The sequence below is a fragment of the Herpailurus yagouaroundi genome, unplaced genomic scaffold (genome assembly GCF_014898765.1).
Source record: "Herpailurus yagouaroundi ecotype Mexico unplaced genomic scaffold, PumYag 163, whole genome shotgun sequence".
Lineage (NCBI taxonomy): Eukaryota > Metazoa > Chordata > Mammalia > Carnivora > Felidae > Herpailurus > Herpailurus yagouaroundi.
Window position 1 is genome coordinate 20,433,600 of NW_024412404.1, and position 17,343 is coordinate 20,450,942.

At 48.3% G+C, this 17,343-nt stretch overlaps 1 protein-coding gene across 1 annotated transcript in view; it reads left to right on the top strand.

Annotated features, from left to right (window-relative positions):
* The window catches only part of SH2D4B (SH2 domain containing 4B), a 61,938-nt gene that overhangs the window by 16,150 nt on the left and 28,445 nt on the right, over nucleotides 1–17,343 (top strand). The window contains exons 3-5 of the mRNA XM_040485589.1: nucleotides 305–452; nucleotides 12,418–12,634; nucleotides 14,756–14,880. Coding sequence (XP_040341523.1) covers nucleotides 305–452; nucleotides 12,418–12,634; nucleotides 14,756–14,880 — 490 coding nt within the window. The remainder of the gene's footprint in view (nucleotides 1–304; nucleotides 453–12,417; nucleotides 12,635–14,755; nucleotides 14,881–17,343) is intronic.

Below are 17,343 nucleotides of genomic sequence, written 5' to 3' on the forward strand. Positions count from 1 at the left end.
AGACGGGTACTTACTCGCCTTTCCCCCCACAATGCAAGATGGCCCAGCGTCCCCTTTTCTTTGCAGAAAGCTTTAGAGTCTACACATTGTTCCATGTGTTTTTACCCATTTGATCCTTCCCGCTGCCTGGATTAGGCCGAACGAACTGTTGCCATTTCATGCGTCAGAGCCGGAAACTGAGCCGCCACACCACCTGCCGGGCCGACCCACCCCGCCCCGCCGCGCGAGGGCTCAGCCCCGCTCAGCCGCCCAGGGGCGCTTCTCTCTCGTGACCTCACGCCCCTCTGTCCCCATGATATTTTAGAGGAAAGAGGAAGAGGAGCGGAAGCGGGGAGAGGAGCAGATTCGCCTCCAGGAAGAGCAGAGGGCGAAGGAACTCTACTGGACCCTGAAGCAGGCCCAGCTGCAGAGCCACGCCAGCGAGAAGGAGGAGCGCGAGTGGGAGGAGCAGCGTGAGTACTCAGGCCTGCCTCCCCGCCCACCCTCCTCCCACATGTGTCTGTGCTCCGTCCTCCTTCCGGTTCGCTCGGGCGCGCGGCCCACACGACTTTAGCCGGGCCCACCCACGCGCGCGGCCCTGCCGGGGACCCAGAGGGTAAGGGCTCTCTGCCTAGGGGGGAGATTTCTTACACTAAAAAACAAAACCCTACATTTACTGAGCCACCAGTACTTCACTGGCCAAGCCCTGGGCATTCAGGAATGAGGGTTCATGGTGCTTATCTTGGAGGGACTCATGGGCCAGACTCACAGGCGACGGGCTTGGACGGGGAAAGTAGCACGTACTGCTGGAACAGAGAGTGGGGATCCTGGCGGGCTTCCAGATGCAGCGTTACGGAGTGGAGCTTGATGGGGGGCACAGGAACAACTGAGGCAAACAAGTGGAGGAGGGAGAGGGCGCAGGAGATGGAGACCCCAGCAGGTGTAAAGGCATGATGACCGGAGTGTGGGGTGCTCAGGCGGGTGGAGATGTACGGGGGTGGCGAAAAGGCTTGGAGGCCGTCGGTGGCGAGAAGTTAGGTGGGAGAGGGAAGGCGGGACCAGATTTGCAAGGTGGTGTTTCAGTATGTGCTCGGGGTTCGTTTGAATCAGGTCTGGTGTCACATGCAGATGTGGCGATGTGGATCTTGCAGGAGGAAGTTTTTACTTGAGGGGGCGGGGCTACGTGGGGAAGGCCTGGGGCCAGTCAGGAGGCCGTGGGAGCCAGGGGACAGTATGGGCCAGAGCCCTTGCTGTGGTTTGCTTGGGAAAGGGAGGGCCAGGCAGGGTAAGCAGGTTTAGGATTGGCGGGCTTGAATAATTTCTGCAGTCTCTGGGGCATAGGGGCTGTCTCTGGTTGCCTGACACCTGGCCCCGGGGTGATGGGGGCATGTGGATAGTGACCCAGAGTATAAGAACTAGATAAAGGAAATGGTTGGGATGTAGGTTTTTGATTGGCTGGTTTACAAATCACTGATTGTGATTGTGATTTGATTGGCTGGTTTACAAAGGCACACTTGCACGTGAGCCCTTTAGTATCTTTGGGACTTGGCTAACTCTGGGAGGGGCAGTCTCTCTGGGCTCAGGTGTGAAAACTTCAAAAACTATGGAAAATAAAAAGGCATGGCTCATGCAGGTGGACAGTGGGAAGCATCCAGAAGTGGGCTTGGGAGTGAGAGGGAGGAGGGAGGAGGCTGTTGCCGGGGTACACGTTGGAGATGATTGGAACCAGGGCCGCAGCAGGGAGAGCGGAGATGTGGGGTGACTTCTACTCGCCAGCCCTCTGGTCCTCCAGCTTTTCTCAACCACAAGCCAGAGTCCTCAAACAGACCTTAAAAAAATTGAAATACAATTCACATGACATAAAATTCACCGTCCTAAGGTGTACAGTTCAGTGGCTTTTAGTATACTCGCTACGTTGTGCAGCCTTCACCACTATTAGTTCCAGAATATTTCGTCACTGCAAAGAGAAAGTCTGTACACATTGGTTATTCCTTCTCTTGCCATGCCTCTGGAAACCACTGATGTAATTTCTGTCCTTATGCCTTCGCCTATTACAGATATTTCATATAAATTGAATCACGCATTACGTGGCCTTCTGTGTCCGACCGCTTTCATTCAGCATGCTTTCAAGTCCAGCCATGTTGTAGTTTGGGTCAGTACTTCATTCCTTTTTGTGGTGGAATAAAATTGGAATGTAGGCATGTGCCACCATGTTGTTTATCCATTTGTTAGCTGATGGACCTTTGGGTTGTTTCTACTTTTTGGCTATTATGACTAATGTTGCTGTGAACATTGGTGGGTTTTTGTGTGCACATATTTTTCCGTTCTCTTGGGAGTGGAATTTCTAGGTCATATGGTAACTATGTTTAGCATTTAGAGTAACTGCCATACTGTTTTCCAAAGTGACTGTACCGTTTTACATTTCCACAAGCAGTATATGAGGGTGCTAGTTTCTTCCCATCTTTGCCAATGCTTGGTATCTTTTGTCTTTTTTCTTTAATTTTTTAAACGTTTATTCATTTTTTTTTAATTTTTAATGTTTATTTATTTTTGAGAGAGAGTGAGTGCTGGGGAAGGGCATAGAGAGAGGGAGACACAGAGTCCAAAGCAGGGTCCAGGCTCCACGCTGTCAGCCCAGAGCCTGATGTGGGACTTGAACTCACAAAGTACGAGATTATGACCTGAGCCAAAGTCGGACGCTTAACCGAGTGAGCCAGCCAGATGTCCCCGTTTATTTATTTTTTGAGAGACAGAGCATGAATGGGGCAGGGTGGGGGGCGGAGAGAGAGGGAGATACTGAATCTGAAGCAGGCTCCAGGCTCTGAGCTGTCAATGCAGAGCCTGACGCGGGGCTCGAACTCACAAACCATGAGATCATGACCTGAGATGAAGTCGCCTGCTTAACTGAGCCACCTAGGCACCCCTGGTCTTTTTGATAATAGACATTCTAACAGGTGTGAGGTGACACCTCATTGTGTCATTTGATTTGCATTTCCCTGGTGATTAATGATGTTGAGCACTTTTTCACGTACCTGTTGGCCATCTGAATATCCTTTTGAAAAAAATATCTGTTCAGGTCCTTTGCCTATTTTTAAATTGGGTTATTTGTTTTGGCTAATCGAGTTGCATGGGTTCCTATATATCTTGGATATTAACCCCTTATTAGGTGTGTGGTTTACAAAGATTTTTGCCTATTCCACAGGCCGCCTTTTAATTTTGTTGATGGCTTCCTTTGCTGTGCAGAAGCTTTTCGAATGGATGTAATCCCACCTGTTTAATTTTGCTTTTGGTGTCATATCCAAAATATCATCGCCAAGACCAATGTCAAGGAACTTTTTTCCTAGGTTTTCTTCCAGGTGTTTTACAGTTTCAGGTCTTACATTTAAGCTTTTAATCCATTTTGGGGTGATTTTTGTGTATCCTGTGAGATAAAGGTTCAATTTCATCCTTTTCTAGTAGCTGTCCACTTTTCCCTGCACCTTTTATTAAAGAGACTATCCTTGCCCATTATGGATTCTTAGTGCCTTTGTTGAAAATTAGTTGAGTATATATGCATAAGTTTATTTGTGAACTCTACATTCTTTTCCATTGGCCTGTGTGTCTTTTTATGTCAGTACTATACTGTTTTGATTACTATAGCTTTGTAATATAATTTGAAATCATGAAGTGAGATACTTCTGGCTTTGTTCTTCTTGCTGAAGATTGCTTTAGCTATTGAAATCTTTTGTGGTTCCATACGAATTTTAGGGTTATTTTTTTCTATTTCTGTGAAAAATGCCATTGGAATTTTAATAGGGATTGTTTTGAATCTGTACATTGCTCTGAGTAGTATATTTATTTTAACAATATTAATTCTTCCAGTCTATGAACACAGGATAAATCTTTCCATTTGTTTGTGTCTTCTTCAATTTCTTTCCTCAATGTCGTATAGTTTTTAGTGTACAGGTCTTTTGCCCCCTTGGTTAAATTTATTTCTAGTATTGTGTTCTTTTTTTTTTTTCTTTCCAAGCTTTTATTTAAATTCCAGTTAGTTAACATATAGTGTAATATTAGTTTCAGGTGTAGAATTTAGTGATTCATCACTTACATACAACACCCAGTGCTCATCCCAACAAGTGCCCTCCTTAATCCCCATTGCCTGTTTCCTGCACCCTGATGCTATTGCAAATGGGGTTGTTTTATTATTATTTTTTTGCTGATTCACCGTTAGTGCATAGAAACACAACTGACATTTGTATGTTGATTTTGTATCCCGCCATTTTAATTTGTTTATTAGTTCTAACAATTTTTGGGTAAAATTATTAGGGTTTTCTATGTGCAAGGTCATGCCCCTGCAAACAGAGAGAGTTGTACTTCTTCCTTTCTGATTTGGATGCCTTTTATTATTTTTTTCTTGCCTAATTATTCTGGCTAGAACTTCCAGCATTATGGTGAATAAAAGTGGTGACAGTGGGCATTCTTGTCTTGCTTCTGATCTTAGACCAAAAGCTTTCAACCATACACTGGGGCTTATGAGGTTAGTTATGGGCTTGTCATATATGGCTTTTATTATGAGGTACATTCTTTCTATCCCCAATTTCTTGAGAGTGTTTATCATGAAAAGATGCTGAGTTTTGTGAAATGCGTTTTCTGCATCTACTGAGATGATCATGTGATTTTTATTCTTCTTTTTGTTACTGTGGTGTGTCAGAGTTATTGATTTGCCGCTATTGAGCCATCCTTGCATCCCAGAATACATCCCACTTGATCGCGGTGTATAGAGCATTTGGAAAGGCTTCCATGGAGGAAATGGCATTTGGTTTGGGAAAAACGGAGAGGTAAAGAAGGCAGGGAAGGGCATCACAGCAGAGGGAGCAGCACTGAGCAAAAGCAAGGTCATCATCGTGTTCATAGGGCATGGCACATGTTCCGAATTGGCTGCAGCCTGGGGTTCCTGGTGAACAATGACGAGAATGAGGCTAGAAAGGGAAGATAGGCAAGAGCTAAAGAACAATTCATTTAGATTCAGAACGGAAGAAGAGAGGGGAGAAACAAGAAGGCGGGACAAAGGTTTATACTGAAAATATGGTTACGGTGAACAGTTACAGGGTGAAGTCACATGAGGCTACTCTAGTGTGGGAGGGGGAGGAGCCCTGGACTGGGAGCCCCACCCCAGCCCTGCCACTGGCTAGGGTGACTGTGGACCAAGTTCGTGCTCAGTTGCTCAGTTTCTGTTTTGTACAGTGGGGGCATCCGTGTTGAGTTGAGGCTTGTTGGGAGGGTAAAGGGAGAGGGAGGATGTGTCACTCAGGAGCGTTTTTCTTCTGGTAGTGACACGATGAGGTGGACCGTTATGGGCTGGGCTGGTGTTTCCTTGGGGACGGAGACAGGAGATTCTCTGGCTCAAGTGCTGCCTGATTGCTAATTAATGTACAGCGAGGCAGCGGAAAATGGAAAACCCTCCAAAAGACAGAGGAAAGGTGATAATTCAGGTCCCCTGATTTTGGTTCCCTGTTTTATGCTTTCTTGAAGAATGATGCGCTAAACTCTGGAGCCTGTCATTCAAAACCAGCAAAGCCGTTCTGCACTCAATTAATTTAATATGAGAGATTATAGTGGGCCATTAATCTCCTGGGAGCAGCAGTTTTTGATAAAACACCTAAATTAAATTCTCCAAGTTAGAGGAAAAAGGGCATTGTTTCCTTTAGTATCACCAGAATACGAAGTTAGTTGTTCAGTTCAAATAGCAGAGCAGGCTCTGGCTTCTGAGAAGCTCTGAATATTCCAGGCAGACATTCATTTAATTATGTCTCAACTGTGAACTTGCAGGCATGTGGAGTTAGGTGATGTCTAGCTGCCCAGAGATTTCGAGACAAGCCAGCATGACTTGGTGAATGATACACTTTCCAAAAATTGGAGCTGTGTTCTTCTTTACCCCTCTCCTCCCTCCTTGAACCGTGTGATTCTGGTGTGACCCTTAACACACAATCTGTGCTCTGCTTGGCTCCCCCCTTGCCAGGGTGTGGTCAGAACTGAGGGAGAAACTGTGTGCTCAGGCCCAGTATGGAGTCCAATTACGTTGGTTCCCTTCTCTTTGCCCATAGAAAGGAGACTGCTCTGGAGTCTGGGTTTCATGTGGGTGATTCTAAACTGGTGTGTGCTTGAGACAGGCAGAACCCGCAGGGGTTTGAGGAGATGCAGTGCGGTCTGGAGATGGGGTGGGGCTGGAAGGAAAGGATAACACAGAAGAAGGGCCTGTCCTATCTACTCATGGGATGGGAAATTATGCAATGTCTCTTTGGATGTAACCAGTTAGAGCTGTTCTTCATGCTCTGAGCGCCAAATGTTTTTGGTTTTACAACTTAGAATAGTGCCAGCCTGAGTCTCCACATGCCTGATTCATATCCTGCTTGGGGTTCTCTCTTCTCTTGAATTGCTCAAGAATCCCTGGGGGCTTTCTTTTGTCCCAAAGCAGAGTCATCCCCAGGTTTACCCTGGCCTTAAGGAACCCCTGAAATTACTTCTGGTGGCCACAGGGGGTCACTGTTGGCAGCCATCAAGAATCGTCAGCAGGACATGGTGGGTGGTGACCTCAGAAGACTTGAGTCAGGGTGGAGAGAGGTCTTCTTCCCTTGGCCACGTTTAGCTGGGGGTGAGCCTCACTTTCTTTGCCCCCAACCCCTGGATACCAACATTCTCCTTTTTGCTGTGTATTTAACTATTGTAAGTACCGTGCGTGGAATATCAGTGGAATCATATGATGTCCTTTTGTGTCTGGCTTATTCACTTAGCATAATGTCTTAAAGATTCGTCCACATTGTAGCAGGTATTGGAATTCCCTTCTTTTAAAAAATTTTTTTAAAAAATGTTTTATTATTTATTTTAGAGAGAGAGAGAGAGACAGAGTGTGAGCAGGGGAGGGGCAGAGAGAGAAGGAGACACAGAACTAGAAGCAGGCTCCAGGCTCTGAGCTGTCAGCACAGAGCCTGATGTGGGGCTCAAACTCACAAACCATGAGATCATTACCTGAGCCAAAGTCGGACCCTCAGGCATCCCAAGGAATTCGCTTCTTTTTAAAGGCTGAATAATATTCCACTGCATATATATATATATATATATATATATATGTATATATGTATATATATATATATATGCATATATGTATATACACACAAACACACACATACCATACTTCGGTTATCTCTTTGTCCTTTGGTGAACATTTGGGTTGTTTCCACCTTCTGGCTATTGTGAATCATGCTTCTATGAATATTGCTGTACAAAAATTTGTTTCAACCCCTACTTTCAATTCTTTTGGGTATATATCCGGAAGATTGTATGGCAATTGTACGTTTAATTTTTCTGGACCTGCTATACCATTTTCCACAGCAGCTGCACCATTTTTCATTTCCACCAACAATGCACAAAGGTTCCACTCTCTCCATATCCTTGCCAACACTTGTTTACTGTTTTTTTCTAACTAAAAAAATTAAAAACAAAAGAGCTACCCTGATGCGTGTGAAGTGGTGTCTTATTGTGGTTAGTCTATTGTTTGATATCTCAATTCAGCCTTTCTCCTGAAGTCCTCAGTGTTTTCACACTGTTCCAGCCATCCATACAGTGTTACTGTGACATGAGCCTCAGTTTCCCATTAGCAGAAGGAGAAAGGAGACCATGGATCTTACCTTGGAAGTAAGAATGGCCATGGTCACCCTTTGTTCTGTGTGCAGTGCAGGCCTCGCAGTGCCTGTTGGCCAGGCCCATGGGGCGTCACCTTGGGCTGGGACATGGGCTGTGGGAGGAAGAAGCAGGTATCTTGGTGTGGGTCCTCACCTCTGCAGTGGGTCTGCCAGGCCACGGGGAGAGTCTGATACTTGCTGGCTCAGGGCGGAAAATGCCTGTGGCTCCTCAGGTGAGTTTGAGTTATTTTCACTGGGTTAGAAGAAAAATACCCCGTGGGTTCTGGCTGAGGGTTTTCTGTCTGAATTCATTCCTGATTCTGAGAAGGAACTGAAGCAATCCCCCAGGAGTTCAAAGTGGAATTTATGGTAAGCTGCTTGACCCAGAGAGGACTCCCCATGATGGGCCAGCAAGGGTGCCCCCTCCTGGACTGGCCAGGAACTCGGTTTTGGATCTGGCAATTCCGGGGCTGATGAAAAGAAACATTTTAGCTAATACTGAACCATAGTGTTTAATATGTACCTGACATGGTTTTAAGTGGCTTACCTTATGAGGTCTCTGGATCCTCATGACAACGTTATGAGGTAGGGACTGTTATTATCTCCGTTTAACTTATGAAGGAAGGTAGGCCCAGGGCGATTAAGTAACTGGTCCCATGTCACACAGCTGGTAAGTGAAGCTGGGATCTGAATCTAGGCACCCTGGCTCCAGACTCAGGCTTTGAGAGATTTGAAGAAAGGATCAAAGCCAGGGGCCTGATTTAGTCAGACATCGCTTTTCCAGGACACTTCATAGTTTATAGTGTTTTTATATGTTTCATTTACTCTCCGTGACAACTCCGTGAGGCAGACGTTCGTGTCGTTCTCATTTTGACAGAGGTGGAAACTGAGGCCCAGGGCCGTTCTGGAATTTTCTTAGGGAAGCCAGGTGGAGCGTGCCAAGGATGTGCAGAAAAGGGAACCGGTGTATGCCGTTGGTGGGAACGTAAATTGGTGCAGCCACTGTGGAGAACAGTGAACTTCCTCAGACACTTAAAAATAGAAATACCCCATGATCCAGCAATCCCACTTCTGGGTATACATCCAAAGGAAATGAAAACAAGCTGTTGAAGAGATACCTGCACTCCCATGTTTATTGCATCATTACTCACAATAGCCAAGATATGGAAACAACCCAAGTGTCTGTCAGTGGAAGAGTGGATAAAGAACGTGTGTGTGTGTGTGTGTGTGTGTGTGTGTGTGTGTGTGTGTAGACACAATATGTATACACACACTCTCTGTACACACACACACACACACACACACACAGAAATACTATCAATACCGTCCATAAGAAAGAAGGAAATCTTGCCATTTGCAACAACATGGTTGGACCTTGAGGATAATATGCTAAGAGAGATTAGTCAGACAGAGAAAGACAAATACTACATGATGATATTGCTTATGTATGTGTTGAATCAAAAAAAGCGAAACTCCTAGAAACAACTAGAATGATGGTTACCAGGGGCTGGCTGGGAGGGGGCAAGGACTGGGGGAGATGATGGTGAAAGGGCACAAACTGGCACCTAGAAGATGAGTAAGTTCTGGAGATCTAGTGCACAGCACAGCAGCTCCAATGAACAGTGCTGTGTTATACACGTGAGAGCTGCTAAGAGACTAGATCTGGAATGTTCTGACCACAAGAAAGAAATGATTATGAGAGGTGTTGGAGGGGTTAGCTAACGGTATCGTGGCCATCATTACAATTACAATATATAAATGTGTCAAATCAGCACGTTGTATGCCTTAAACACACGCATTGTTATAGGTCAATTATATCTCAAAGACAAAACAGGAACGTAAGGAGAGAAAAAATAAAACAAACCAAGAAAGTTGTTTTGGAGCTGCCCTTGACCCTGTGTGACTCCACTCCGGTCCCTTTTCCATAATCCCTTTTCTTGCTGCCCGGGGTTGGCTTTGCCAAGGCCAAGGCAGAGCTCCCACTTGCTTCCTGCTTGTGGCTTTGGCCACGTCTTCACCCCTGAAAGCTGTCAGTGCCTTGGCCTTTCTGTGCTGCCCTGGCTGTGTGTTCATCACAGTTGGTCTGAGCTGGCTGAGCACAGCCGAGCAGGACAGTGTCTGCAGAGCATGGGAAGCCCAGTGCAGCCCAGTGAAGAATGGGGAGGAGCTCAGAAACCATCAGGCTGGGAAAGAAAGTGGGGCAGGCGGGACACTTCTTAAGGGCTGGGGAGGGGAATTTGTCCTTTATCCTGTGTCCAGTGGGAGCCCCTGAAGGCTTTGAGGAAGACAATGGCAGGCTTGAGCTGGCCCTTAGGAGGCTGACTTTAGTCTCTGTGTGTCGAATGGCTCTGGGCCTCACCTGGCTGAGTCCCAAAAGCCCATCTTCCTAGGTTGCCTATGACTTCCTTCTGCAACTTGTCTGTCACTGAGTGTCGCTGTCTGTGTGGGGCTGTAAGCTCTCAAAGGTCGCTGGCTTTTGTAGGGCACCACTGTCTGTGTTTCTTTTGCTGGCTAGTGGCTGCAAAGCCCACGCCTGGGCACCCTGGCCTTGTTTGACCCTCCCACGGCAATGCAAGGCAGGCATCATGGTGTTCCTGGTATCCGGAACTTACAGATGAGCCAGCTGGGCACCAAACCTAGGATTCTCCCTGGGATGGCTTCTTTCTCTGGAAAACTCCTGTTGATCTTCCCAGATGCTTCCTCTCCTGTGATGGCTGTTGGCTTTCTCGCAGAATATGAGCGCTGCTGTCCCTAAACCCTGACAATGCTTTATTTGTCCCAGACTTCATTGTGTTAGAGATATTTATCTTGTTTTCCCAGGTAGCACCTTGAGGGTCCGGTCTCTGTTATGTCTGCGCCCAGCTCAGAGTTAAATCCTTAACTGGAGACAGTCGGCCAAGAATAGGCGTTGTCTGTTGGCTGGCACGTATGTATTGTAGGCACTGGACGATAGCCATGAGTAGAGCAGAAGAAATTCCCCACCTGACCTTATGGGACTTGGCCTACTGGATCCTCTGCATGTGATCTCCACTTCCATAAATACCTTCTGAGAGACAGACAGACTTGATGTGCCCTTCTTCGGATCTGGGGCAAGGTTGTTTTTTGTGTTTTTGGGTTTTTTTTTGACATTTATTTATTTTTGATAGACAGTGAGAGACAGAGCGTGAGCTGGGGAGGGGCAGAGAGAGGGGGAGACACAGAATCCGAAGCAGGCTCCAGGCTCCGAGCCGTCAGCACAGAGCCCGACGTGGGGTTCGAACTCACAAACCGCAAGATCGTGACCTGAGCTGAAGTCGGACGCTCAACAGACTGAGCCACCCAGGCGCCCCTGGGGTAATGTTTTATTTCAAGAAAGGGTCTTTGACAAGTTGAGAGACAAATTTAGAAGTGCTGCCTTTCAGGACAAGGGCTTATTTGTCTTGTGTCCTCCAGGCACTAACAGAACACAGTTCTCTGACGTTGGCAGGTTGTAGGTGTTGGCTACATATGCGTGGAATGATTGGAATAGAAGTAGATTATGGGTAAGATTTTACTCTAGGAGGGGAAGGTGACCTTCTCAGGCCCACTCAATTACCAGTCATGCACAATTAGGACACGGCCAGTCCTAAGAGTTCTCTGCAGAAAGAACTAGATGTTAGAGGCAGATAGGGACCTGACAGGATGCATTCAGACTACAAAAGAATTAGCTTGAATTCCACACCTTGCCTCCAACCGGTTTTGTTCCCTCTCTTGGCATTTTCCCAGCTCTAGGACTCCCTTGTGAGTGTTAGAAGCAGCAACACACAGATGTCTTTCCAAGGCCACTTGGCTGAGACAGTGCCCTGCCTGGAGGAACACAAAAGCCTGGAAAGCTGGAGAGAGGGGCCTCTGGGAGTGACAGAGCTCCCAGAGGATCTTCTCGCCAACACACTCGTCAGCTGTCAAGGCCACTGCAAACCAGAGAAGGGGCACCAGGACCGGGACGCCAGTGTTTCTAACAACTCACCCTGTGGTAGCAGAAAGGATGGTTCCTGGCTTGGCCATTGACCCAGCCCGGCAAGTTACTGTCCTAGCATGAGTGGGGGAGGGGCAGAGAGAGAGGGAGACACAGAATCCTAAGCAGGCTCCAGGCTCAGAGCTGTCAGCACAGAGCCCGACGTGGGGCTTGAGCTCATGAACCGTGAGATCCCGACCTGAGCTGAAGTCGGCTGCTTCACTGGCTGAGCCACCCAGGTGCCGTGGAGGCTGGGTTTCTGGTGTAGAAATTGTGATGGGCCCCCTTCCCTGGGTGGTTGGGGGAAGTGTCTATAATGAGATATCGCAGGCAAAGCATAGAACCCAGGGCTTGGCACAGAGAAAGCTACAATCAATGTGGGTGATGGTAGTGCTATTTGGAGATGCTGACCACCTTGACAGGTGCCCTTGAGGCTGGGCAGGTGGGCACATGGTTTGAGAAGCTGCTCTAAGCAGGGTACTCCCGGAAGGAAATACGTAGAGAGATGTGTATTTCCATCCAAAGTTTGCTTGCTTGTTCTGGAACAGAGCCATAGGAACAGGCAGATGACCCTGAAGTGTCACGAGTGTTTCTACCTCCACAGGGACAGGCAAGCCCGGGCTGCTGGCCAGGGCTGGGCCTGCCCTGCCGTTTCCAAGCTCTGAACCTCCATGCAGCCCATGTAGGTGAATCCAGGTGAATCGTGGGACTCTGGGTGACTCCCAGGGCTCTGGGCCCAGTCCTGACTTGCTCAGTGTACAGCCTGGGCTGCAGGTCTGGGTAAACATACTCTCTACCCCTTTGCAGTGCGCCGGTCCAAGGCTGCTGATGAAGAGAGGAGTCGCAGAGCCCAGCGCGCCAGGGACGAGTACCGGCGCCACTCACTCCGGGCCATCCAGAAGGGCACCGTCGCTGGCCTCAGCTCCATGTTCCAAGAGCTTGGCCAGAGCCAGGAGCAGGAGGCCAGACTTGACCACCACCTTCCCGGCCCAGGGCCACCGCCACCCCTTGCCATACCTGTCAGGTGGGTCTGGGGGACTCTGCAAATGCAGTGTGGCTGGAGGATCCAGTCCTGTCTCTGCTCCAACTGCTGTGAAATTTGGAGCTAGTCATTTCCCCGCTATGGGACTCAGTGTCTCAGTCTGCATAATGGGGCAGGAGGGGACAGTGAGGAGTCTGGTCGGAGATTTCTAGTAGCCCCGGAGTTCTGGGAGTCTTAACATTTTGGGTCTAGGATTCCTTTGAGAATCTAAAGAAAGCTGTGTACAGTCTTGCTTCCAAAATGTGCATATGAACATACCCCAAAATGTCTGCATATAATTTCAAGCTCTTCAGGGTCTATAGATACCGGGTTAAGAACTTGTAATATAAGACCTCAAATGGGTTAAATATGGTCCAGCAGCTTGGAAACCAGTGTTGGCTGCTGTTTCTAACCGCAGGTGGTGCTGGTGCATCCTGGGTTCTGATACCGGGTTTGCAGGTGAGTGTGCTTGAGTGCAGGGGGGTCATCTCAGGAGTGCTTTGGCAAGGACACTTAAGTGACTGCCCATGCTCGCCAGACCCACGGTCAAGAGGTTGCCTGGAGCGTCTCCTTAGACCAGCCCCAAGGTTGGTCCCCGCACGTCCATCACTGCTGAGCAGCTCCTGCCCCGGTGAGGGTGGACAGTGAGTGTTTGCTGCTTCCCCGAACCACAATTAACTTGCAGGACAGTCCATTCACTCCCAAATGACAGTGGCTTGTCTGAGTTTTGCTTTAATTGGGATTTAGGATTATTCATAACCCCCTTCTCCCTCTCCCCGCCATCTAGGGAGATCTGACCACGTCTGCATTTCTCTTTTCCTTCCTTTCCTTCCTCCCTCCCTCCCTTGTCATTTATGATTCACAAGCCAGGAAGTTTAAAAAGAAATATGGAAAAAGACAGACTTCCATTCCTGCCTCCACCTACTTGGTTTTCCCGTGCCCCGTGGGTGGGAGCACTGTTCTTAGTTTCTGTGTGCCTGCCCACTTCTGTCATGTAGTTGCTGACGTGAAAAGTCGTAAAAAGTCCTAGCCCAGTCTCTCTCTCTCTTTTTTTTTTATAAGAAAAGGTTGCATGCTGTATACATGGCTCTGCTTTTCACATCAATTCTTAGCTATTCATTTATTTTTATTTAGTTTTCTTTTTTAAAAATATTTTTAAGTAATCTCTACACCCAACATGGGGCTCAAACTCACAACCTGGAGATGAAGAGTCACATGCTCCCCTGACTGAGCCATCCCGTGCCCCTATTTAGTTTTCTTTCTTTCTTTCTTTCTTTCTTTCTTTCTTTCTTTCTTTCTTTCTTTCTTTCTTCCTTCCTTCCTTCCTTCCTTCCTTCCTTCCTTCCTTCCTTCCTTCCTTCCTTTCAGTGAGAGAGACAGAGAGAGAGAGAGAGAGAGAGAGAGCATGATGAGGGAGGGACACAGAGAGAGGGAGGGAGAGAATCCCAAGTAGGCTCCATTCTGTCAGTGCAGATCCGATGTAGGGCTTGATCCCGTGACCCTGGGATCATGATCTGAGCCAGAAGCCAGAGTCAGACCCTTAACCCACTCAGCCACCCAGGTGCTCCTAGTTTCCTTTTTTATAGTTATGTCGTATTCTACTCCATAGATGTGCTAGAAGTTAATTATCAAAAACTACTGGTGGACATTAGAGTTGTTTGAAATCTTTGGTTATTGCCAACAGTGCCCTTAAAGAATAGCCTTGTAGACACTCATCTGACACACGGCGGCCACAGGCGGGAGGCCTATGAGCGGCCGGGAAAATGCCTTTTCTTTCTCTCAGACATCTCCTCCTGTCCTCTTTTTCATTCCCACCTGTGTGGCTTTTTTTCGAACCAAGTGACAACAGTTCTCTTTGGGGAAAAGTAATAACAGTTGGTACGTTATAATCTGCAAAGTGCCTTTAAGCACCTGGACTCACTTAATTGTCTCCACAGGCGTGAGTGTGGGCATCGTGCTTATTCATCTCATAGCGGCCCCCCCCCTCCTCTCCCCTCCTCTCCCCTCCTCTCCCCTCCTCTCCCCTCCTCTCCCTTCCTCTTCCCTCCTCCTCCTTCTCCCCGCTCTTCTGGTCCCCTCCCCCTCCCTCCCTGACTTTCCACATCCCTGCTGTCTTCTCAGCAGGACTTGGGAGCGCCCACGGAGACCTGTCTCCAGGGAAGTCATAGTCCGCTGGTTTAAGGAGGAGCAGCTGCCTCGCCGAGCCGGCTTTGAGAGGAACACCAAATCCATCGCCCCCTGGTTCCATGGTAGGATGGCTTTCCGGGCCCCTGGGGTGGATAATTTCCACGTGTCCACCTCTCTCTGGGGTTGGCAGGAGGTCCTGAAGGACTGCGGTCATCAGGGCTAGTGGAGGACTTTGGACTCTGCTACTTTCATGCTACCCCCACAAAGACTGGCCGGTCTCCCAGGGTTAAGGATTGGCTGTCCTGCGTCGCCTGGGTGAGAGTGGAGTGGAGAGAGGTCCCGTGGCTGTCCTCTGTTTGCTCATTGAATGTGCTGCGTTCAAGCCACAGGTTGTGATTTCCCCAGGGCCTGAGCTGAATTACTGGGTGGCCTTCATCAAGGCCCTCAGGGACCAAGGCAGACATGTACGAGCAGGGGTCCAGGACACGGAAGGCACCAGGGATTTCTAATGTGCGTTCCTCTCTCTCTGCTGGGGAGGGATGATCACGATCTTGCTCACTGCTTTTACTCACAGACTCCTTGACCATCGGGGCGTCCTCAGAGGTGTCTTCTCTATACATCCAAGCGTGAGCTCTCCGTGAGCTCTCACTGCACCGTGAGCTCCTGGTAGGCAGGGCCCACATCTCGTTGTCTAAGCCTGCATCCCAGATCCCGGCCATAGGCTGGCACACAGCAGGTTCTGAACAAGTACTTGTTGCTGAGATGACAGAATGGCTGAATGAAGAGGTCAGGGTCACCCAAGCATAGAACATGAGAGCTGGAAGCCTCCCTGGAAGTGTCTCATTCCTCATTTTACAGATAAGGAGACAGGTCCAGGTCAGGGAGGACATTTTCATAATGTCACCAACAGACTGGTGAGGTTCAAGAACACATCTCAAGCTCACGACCCCGTCCAGTGATCTGAACCTGTAGAGGCCTCAGACAGGGAAACAGGATTGTGATTTCAGCAGAGACTTGCTACAGTGAAATAAGAGTGGCTACTGGCCATCAGACTCTTCTGTATCAGTTAGCTGTTGCTACATAACAAATCACCCCAAAACTCAGTAGTTGAAAACAAATAAGCATTTATTATTTATTCATACTTTTTTTTAAATGTTTGTTTATTTTTGAGAGAGAGAGTGCACGAGTAGTGGAGGGACAGAGAGAGATCGGGAGACAGAATCTGAAGCAGGCTCCAGCCTCTGAACTGTCAGCACAGAGCCCGATGCTGGGCTGGAACCCGTAAGCCATGAGATTGTGACCTGAGCCGAAGTCGGATGCTTAACCGAATGAGCCACCCAGGCACCCCGATTTATTCATAAGTTTCTGAATCAACTAGGCAGTTCTTCTGGAATGGGCCAGGCTCAGATGATCTGAGCTGAGCTTGCTTGTGTGTCCCCAGACAGCAGGCTGGTCTCCTGGGTGCTGGTTTATCCGGGATAGACTTGACCGAGACATCTCCTCTCTGCTCCATGTGGTCTCATATTCTCCAGCAGCCTGGCCAGACTGTCAGGTTTCTCTGGATGAGTTGTCTCCTGGCCTTGCTCCCCGAGTCTTCCTTCCCTTGTCAGCACTGAGCTGAGGTTTGCCTGAGGGCGCCTCTGGTCAGAATTGATCTCACCTGCCACAGTTAGCATCCATCAGACCCTTACCTGCCTTTGTTGCACTTCTGCCTGCTTCCTGGGAGCTTGGCCAACCTCCCCTTGGCCTGTGTGCCCTCTTGCGGTGTGAATTGCCAACCTGCTTCCTGGCCAGCTTCCATGTGTTCTCAATTCCATCCGGATGTAGAGATGACCCCAGTGTCATGATGGGCACTAGAGACCGTGGGATCTCAAGGGCTACTAGGGAGGCCCTCACAGGCAAGCTGTGGGCATGGCTCCAGCTCCAGGAAAGGCAGCTGGAGTGAAATCATGCAGACATCATGCAGGGGCGAGCAAGGCCACGTACGCTTTCATCCCCATCTTCAAGAGCCTAAAGAGCTTGTGAACTCCTAAGTATAGGCAGTCACAACATTACAGATGGGGTGAACTGTAGCATTTTTCAGGGACTGTCCCAGGTCATAAAGGTCACAGAGGCACCATCCAGTTCATGCAAGAGTATCTTCAGTGGTCTGCCTGTTTCACTCTGACCCCTCTACAATTTATCATTCACACAGCGTCCTGAGAATATTTTAAATATAAGTCAGATCCTGTCACTCCCCTGCTTAATACCCATTGCTTACTTCCCTTTATACTTGCAATGAACTTCAAACTTCATGCTGGGGCCTGCAGGTCCCCAGATGATGGGTCTTGCTTCCTGCCTCAGCCTTATACCACAATTCTCCCCTTGTCCACCTTGCTTCCACAGCTCTGGCATTTTTCTTCTTCAGACAAGCCATTTTCTACCCCAGGCCCTTTGCACTTGCTTTTAATCTATTTGGTATTGCTCATTTCCTAGCTTTTTTTGCATGGATGATGCATTCTTATTTCTCATCGCAAATATCCCCTTTTCCCAAAAGGCCCTTTCCTGAATCCTTACCTAGAGCAGCCTTTGTCAATTTCTCTCAC